This window comes from Amphiura filiformis, chromosome 19 (assembly GCF_039555335.1).
Source record: "Amphiura filiformis chromosome 19, Afil_fr2py, whole genome shotgun sequence".
In the NCBI taxonomy this organism is placed as follows: domain Eukaryota; kingdom Metazoa; phylum Echinodermata; class Ophiuroidea; order Amphilepidida; family Amphiuridae; genus Amphiura; species Amphiura filiformis.
The window spans coordinates 28,183,844-28,191,713 of NC_092646.1; the positions used below are offsets into that span (position 1 = coordinate 28,183,844).

The 7,870-nt window shown below is 36.6% G+C and overlaps 1 protein-coding gene across 1 annotated transcript; it reads left to right on the plus strand.

Moving 5' to 3' along the window:
• Positions 1 to 1,374: 1,374 nt before the first annotated feature.
• LOC140140320 (uncharacterized) lies at positions 1,375 to 6,286 on the plus strand. The gene is made up of 4 exons (XM_072162093.1): positions 1,375 to 1,507; positions 3,089 to 3,367; positions 4,921 to 5,127; positions 5,942 to 6,286. Exons 1-4 carry the CDS (start codon positions 1,426 to 1,428, stop codon positions 6,214 to 6,216), a joined length of 843 nt encoding a protein of 280 aa, XP_072018194.1. The 5' UTR covers positions 1,375 to 1,425; the 3' UTR covers positions 6,217 to 6,286.
• The last annotated feature ends 1,584 nt before the right edge of the window (positions 6,287 to 7,870 follow it).

The window sequence follows — 7,870 nt, forward strand, 5'->3', positions numbered from 1 at the left end:
CCAAAAAATTACATTTTTACGGCATTTGTTTCATTAACTGAATATTTATCATATAGCAGGTGTTGGCTGACATTGTGCTTCACATTTAGTTCAGTTTTTGTCCGGGATAAATGACTACGGGACAAAAAAATAGTTGGCACACTAAACAATGGAGATGCGTGCCCTATTAAAATTGGGGAGGCGAGGGAAACATGCATGCAATATAATTGTGTAATACAGACTCCCCCTATATCTCACCCTTCCCCACTCCCCATCATTCAATGTTGGAGGGTCTCACGGACCTGTTGACAACATGGCTTGTTCCAACATTGAATTGGGGGAGCGGGGGCAGAGATATACCAAAAGACAGGCAAACTGTGCCAACCTTTTTTTCCTGGATTGTAGTCTTTTTATCTTTGTCTTTCATTATAGTATGTATCGAATGGCGGGCTGGTGTAGTGTTTGGTCACGTGGATTTATAATCTGGGGATTTCACAGTGGATGTCATGTCACTTACGTGATGTCGAGACTTATTGTTGTTGTCCTGTGAAATAGACTATACAAAGTACGGTGTACCCAGCAAACACAAAACGTTTTCAAATGTCAGATTATATAAAGGTCATGAAAACGTTTTAAAACGTTCTGTATGAAAATACACTACAAACATATTTTTTAAATGTTTTCAAAATGTTATTGAAAAAATATTTTCTGCAAACATTTTTGGCCAAATATTTTGTCAACACTAAAATAACGATATGTTAAAATGTTTGCAGTAACTTATCAAAGAATGTTATGAAAATGTTTTATACCCTTTATATCATAGTCGTAAATCCCCCAATGTTTTGCCAGGGGGAATGGTCCATACAATCACCCCCCCATGTTGACGCCTGTATGTGGGTTTTCGACTGCTTTATATGCCCATTATATAACCCGACATTTAAACGTTTTATGGCAATCTTTTCTAATATTTTGTGAATGATGTCGAAAAAATTGTGTGTTTGCTGGGTATATACTAGAGTGGCAAGTTGTCCGTGATTTAAAACACCGAATTCCGCGATTTTCCGCGCGTGGTTTTAAATACTAAATTCCGTGATTTAATTTCAATTTCGTGTTCACATTCGGGGTAAAAAGAAGTTACTTGCATTATCTTTTCAGTTGTTTTAAGCCTGATATCTTTGAAGATGGACTTCATTTTCATTATTTCAACCTCACATCTCATTATTTTTTCGTCATTTTTATTTTTCTCAGGGAAAATACACGTTTTCCGCGAATTTCCGTGTTTCCGTTTTTTCTTAAATTCCGTGAATTTGTCCGTTTTTCCGTGACACGGTAAACTTGCCACTCTAGTATATACTTATGGCGTGTTTCCTTATTGTTTCCACATTTAGAGACATATACGTGACAGTCCGTCACTGGACCGATGCTCAGACCATCCGCCGTATTCATATGGATCAATTTAATCGTATAAACTCGAATGCAATCTTATTTACTGCGGATAACACGTACGGAATTGTCTTTGACGAGTCGGGTAAATATTTATTTATTTATTTACAAATTCAAAGTATAGACCTCTGGCAAGGCAACCGTTACTTAAAGTTTCACGGAATACCCTCACTTACGATCATTGGGTATACCGATCATCAGACGGATAATTTGTCATGATTTCAAATTTACAGAAATGTTTATACGAGTATATACATTCTGTGGTGTCAAAATCATGACAAACCAAGCCAACCAGAACATTTATTTATTTATTTATTTATTTATTTATTTATTTATTTATTTATTTATTTATTTATTTATTTATTTATTTATTTAATTATTTAATTATTACTGCAACGATTACAAAAAAGTTACAATTGTTAAATATATCGTTTTTCAGAGGTTTTATAGAATACATATGTCCGTGTTATTTGGACCAAGTTATTCTGGGCACTTCTAGTAATAAAATGTACCCGTAGGTCTACCTTTTGTTCTTAAACGAGCATCAGAGGAGGCTTAAAGGCATTCCTACAATGCACTATGATTGGGAAATTTGATCAATATAACCTAATTTTAAAGGCAAAGTCCCCATTGTCACACACACAAAATGATAATTTTAAAACTGCAGCCAACGAGCTAATAGTTGATACTTATAACTTATATTTGAATTTCTTACAGGAAACATTCATATTGTCCCACTACATTAATTTTATTCAAGTCTCAATGTTTTGAATGTTAAATAAAAGGATGAAAACGCCAGATATTTGCACACAATCCCAATGCAAAGTATGGTCAACTGACCACATGTGTACAAAAGCCAGACATACCAAGGTCAGAAACCCCATTGGGTTATGGGAATGCCTTTAAACATCCTCTGAACGAGCATCATTCGTTGCCTTTGCCATTTTTTTGACCAATCAGAATTTCTGGCCGAATAATTCTACCCTTTTGAAGTACAGGGGCCTTTAATATTATCCAATCGTTTCTTCGAGCGATCTTTCCACGTCAGAAACCAAATATGGATGGGAATTTGTAATTTCGGTAAATTTTGTAGAACAGCAGAATAGTGAATGTGCATCCATAGTCAAGCGAAAATTGTAATACCGCAGATTAACACAATAAGTGATATACATAATGCGCCTTGAACAAACTACACAAATCGCCTTATAATTATATCAATATATCATATTAACATATCACTCATGTTCCGTTAACACTTACCCCCCTCCCCGGCTTGTATACGCTATATTTTATATTGGGATGTGTGCAGTGTTCCATGTTTCGAAAAGTCAACTGTCCATTTTACAAGTAGGCCTCAAATAACCTTTGACATTATATAATTATGGCCTTTATCATTACATGAAAGTGCTATTAATACACCTATGGCGGAAGTTTCAGTGGTATTTTGAACTGAACTCACTTGAGAGCATTTATTGTTTTGAGATCTAAAAGCTCCATTTTGATTGGTTACTCAGAGGAATATACCACATACTTAACCAATCAGAAACACTGTACAAGAAAGTCATAAGTTCGCGGGGGTGGGGATAACTTCGGTTAAGAATAAGCCGCATATTGGGTTCGGAATACGGTTCACCACAAACATGTTGGTTTTTTTGTTCACAAATAGAAAATGCAATTTATTACGGATGGACCCCAGAAGGAGAAAACGGTAGAACTGCAGTGATAAGTCGCTACGACCTCGGAACTAGTACTTCGACGGAGATATCCCGATTTCCCTCGCGTTGGGCACCGACCAGCATAGTCCTTTTTGGCAAGGATCTGTTATTTACTGATGGATTTGAAGGTTTATTTAAATTATCTAAAACTGGCAATTCGCAGCCCATTGCTGTTGGTACAGGCTTGGATGATTGCGATAGATTTTTTTGGCAAGTTCAGGCGATTAAAGGTATGTATTCATACATGTAAATGATATCAAAAACAATTTGCAAGATTTATTTTCGTGATTCTAGCATCCTTTTTATTAAGGTATGGTTTAATAGATATACACGAAAAGAGCTGATTTCCAAATTATCAGTTGATTCGCGTTGAATTTGCGGGTTACGCATTACAGTGCTTGATCCATCAGCCAAAGAAAAATGCAAATTCGACGATACCTAATTGTCAAACGATCGAATCGGCAAGAAAGGTTAGGCACGTGCACACAAACATTATGTAGTTCCATGTTAATTTCTGATAACAATTTCAATTTTGTTTTGGAGTAAGGGGGATGAGGCTGTGGATTACGAAGCGGTTATTATTCACCCTTGTATTATCCTACATGTACGAGGGTTATCCGGTGTACACGACCATGCTTGGGGCCTTCTGTACGGGGCGTGTACAGGGTGTATCAAAATGATTGGTACCCATCAATTTTGATGTTTATTGAAAAGCCCGCCTCTTCCAAATACAACAGCGGATAATGTTCAAAGGTCCAGAATGTATAGTTTATGACTTATTTTACAATTAATCTACAAATTATTTGGATCTCACGTTGAATTTTGATGTGTCAAGCTCATCCATTATCAATGAAAACTGTTGGGTACCAATCATTTTGATACAGCTTGTACCAACAGTCCAGGGGAAAACCATATACTAACCCCCTAGACACTACTGGTCATCTAACAGCATTTCTGATTTGCCCTCTAAAAAGGATATTTTGTGAAGATTTTTGGCCCATTTGGACCCAATGTTCTTACTCCTGCAGGGGAGGTGCCCAACAAAATGACCAGTGGAGTTGGGCGATAGAACAAACCGAGCTAGAAATATTTTCATTATGAGTACCCACCCACCCCTTTCACAAACCTGAATTCGCCCATGGTACAGCTTAAGCATGACCAACGATGTCACAATAGCCTAACAGTGTTTGAAATTGGTGCCTCATATATAATTTTTAATATTTTTGTTTTCAATACAAGCCTGACCAGAATAGTGAGTTTATAAATTAAATTGATTATCTTTATTAATATGACGTATACGCGAAATCATGTTATTGTTTTCCTAATGGGCTATTCCATTTAAAATCCACACTACCCTTGTGGAAGATTTAGCTAAAGTCTGCCACAGAGGGAATATCAATTTTGAATATAATAGACAATTGGGTAACTTCCATTTGTAATACTCACTCCAGTTGTGGAAGATTATGTAAAGCCATAATACAGGGGGAGTATGGGTTTCAAAATGATTAACTATGACCAATTACATTTGTAAAATATACTCCCCCTTTATCATCCACAGGGGAAGTGTGAATATCAAATGGAATGAACACATTGGTAGCTCCATTTGAAACTCACCCTCCCACAGTGAAAGATTCAGGTTTAATCTTTCTCAGAGGGTGTATGAAATTCAAATGAAGCTGCCTAATGTGCTCATTCCATCTGAAATTCATACTCCCCCTGTGGATTTCAACTGGAATAGCCCAATGTAGTACGTTGTCATGTGTTATTGCCATTATTTTTCCAGGTCCGTGTGAGATGCTTCACACCCCTAGTTACACCCACACTGGCCGTGTACAGAATTCCGATTTCCAATTTCCATTTGCTCAAGTTCCCGCTGGAACCACTTCAGTCACCATTTCTATCAAAGGAACAGCTTACGCATATTTGATTCTTTCACCAAACAACACACCAGTAGATGATGCAGTAGGAGATGTCGGGATACCGAAAATAGGTAAGCCTACATTATAATTAGTGGGAACCTATTTCCTGTATGTAGGTGCCCGAATTACGAAATGTGTTTATTGTAGGTATATTGATTTGTGTGTAGGGGGGAGCTACTGTCTGTCCAATTAACAGAGACCCAGGTTTTATTACTTATTATTAGAGAAAGTCATGTCATGAAAGAAAAGTGTTAACATGTGCTGAGACCAAACATAATGTTTGATTTTCCAAAGCATTGAGTGAAAGTTTACCTCTAATTCTATTGAAATTGGAAGGTTTTTCTCAACATTTTAAAAATAATCTGCAAGAAGCTGGGTACCATTATTTTTGAAGGTCTAATTATACGGATTTGTAAGTGATTTTAGATAGAGATGTGATGACGCTTACAATAAATTAATTATACTCCTCACCAAATATACCTGTTAAATAATTCAGTTCATTATATATATAAGTGCAGGCAGTGTTTCTTATAAACTTATTTGTTCTTAGTGTATTAACTCTCAGTGATCCCGGCTATCCCTCAGCCAATATTGCCGTTAAAGGCAAAATTAACCAAACTTAAGTGTTTTGGTTGTGTTATTTATTCCCTATCTAAAATATCGGCTTATCCCTTCCCCTGAAAAATATAATTACCATCGACACTGATAGATCCGATTAAAAATTACCACACTTCATATCCAAAACAAGAAGTGCGCAGTTTCGCCAATTACAGCAATTCGGCGCGTTATTTGAATCTTTTTCTGTGCATGCTTGTGGCTTGACCCAATTTTATGAAAAATACAAAATAACTAGTTCTAATTGTTTCGGTTACTTTATTATTTCAGAGATTGGCAGAATAACAACTACCGGTGATATGAAGACTGCATACCTCTGTAGTTCCAAAGATGGTGTGATTAAAAAGTCTGCTTCACCCGACATTCTAAGCGCAACCGAGTACCGTGATTACACCGTGTCATTCGCTAATGGCCAGGTAGATATTAGTGTTGACGGTCAGGTATTCTTCAGTCAGGCCATGGCATGTCTCGGAGATGTCAAATATATTGGTGTTGCGACAGGAAAGGGTAACGAGGCCGATTGGAAATTCTGTGGATACAACTAGTAATTTATTCGCTACTAATGTACCCAGAATAAATAAAAATATGGCGAGGTTCAATAAAATATAGATAAACAAACAAGGCGAAGTTATCTCTATTTCATTTTTAACTTTTAACTTATTTTAAATAAATAATCATCTTTAACTTTTTAACTTGCAATTAAATTTAAAAATGAACAGGGGAAAGAAGAATCACGCATCGCACATTAGCACAATTAAACATGGAATTACAATGGAAACATAACATGCATAGGCAGATAAGCCATGAAAACCAACCAAAACAACAACAACAACCAAACATCAGACATACCTGCCTGAGCAGGGACTTGAAACCTAGACCTCTCGCTTGCGGGGCGAGCGCTCTAACCACTGAGCTTAATTAAGACTAACGATTAAACATCATTAATTTATTCTCGTGCGCTATCTTGTAATATGCTTGAATGTTTATATGTTCCAGTGTGCAATGCGTAAGCCTCTTTTCTTTTTTTTTTCAACTAATGTTAGAATCTCACTTAGTATATTTATTCCAAAATCAATAGTTTAGGTGCACCGATACTTTAGAGATTCTTGGCATGTGATATCATGCACTAGCTGCATCGTTTATGGATACATGATTTATCCTTTGGGTGTGCTGGGCATGATATAAACATTGATAGAACATACCCTTGTGATTTTTCCATAATGCTGAATAATAGATGACTGTAAACCGTCCCCATCTGACAATTCGCCGAGCGCGAGTAGCGATTTGTTTTTCACTGAAAAATCGTTGCTTTCTGTAAACAAACCAATACAATACAGGACGGACGGTTTAAAGTTGGATGTTATTCGACAATATACTGTGATTATAACGATACATGGTATCACAGTACCGTTCGTATAGACGAATCCAATTTCACGCATTCCTGCTCCTCAATGGCAGCCATTAGCCGCGACGGGTACCAAACTATCCCACCTAAAATGTGGGATGATTATAAACTGCATTCTATCACCCGTGTAACACGTAGACAAAAGAATGATGACAGTTTACAACACAAAAGAATCTAACATTGAATTTTAAGCGGGTTTAATCCACCCAATTGGGTACTCACAACAGCTGTTTGGTGCATGCGGGTACCCAAATATGGCCGACCAAATCCTGATCATGACTTGGCTCGTTGCATTCGTCTATATAGGCTGGAAAAAAATCAAATATCGGCTTTAGCTAATTACAACTAATTTACAAAACACACATCTTCATATTATAATAATTCTAAAACTGTTCTTTATAAGCAGACTTACCGTTTCAATATAGACCTACTGCTGATTAACTAACAATATTATAATAATATGTGTATTTGGTATCTGGTATTTATTAAATATCTCTACTTTGATACTACCAGGAGGATTCGAACCAATGACCTCTGCATTACTTACCACTGAGCTATGACATCAGCTAATACGTAGGCCTCAAATATCCTCATCTACCAGGGCATAGTTCCCAACTCCCGCATGCGTGTACACTAATTAGAATGACCTTTGAATGTCATGGGTACAAAAACTCATACTAAGTACTAAGTCTCTAGCTTGAGGTCAAATTTTGAGCAATGAAGGTTATAAATGTCATTGGAAATGAGAATAATATGAGGTCATTATTTTGGACTCATATAGTACTACGTGTGAG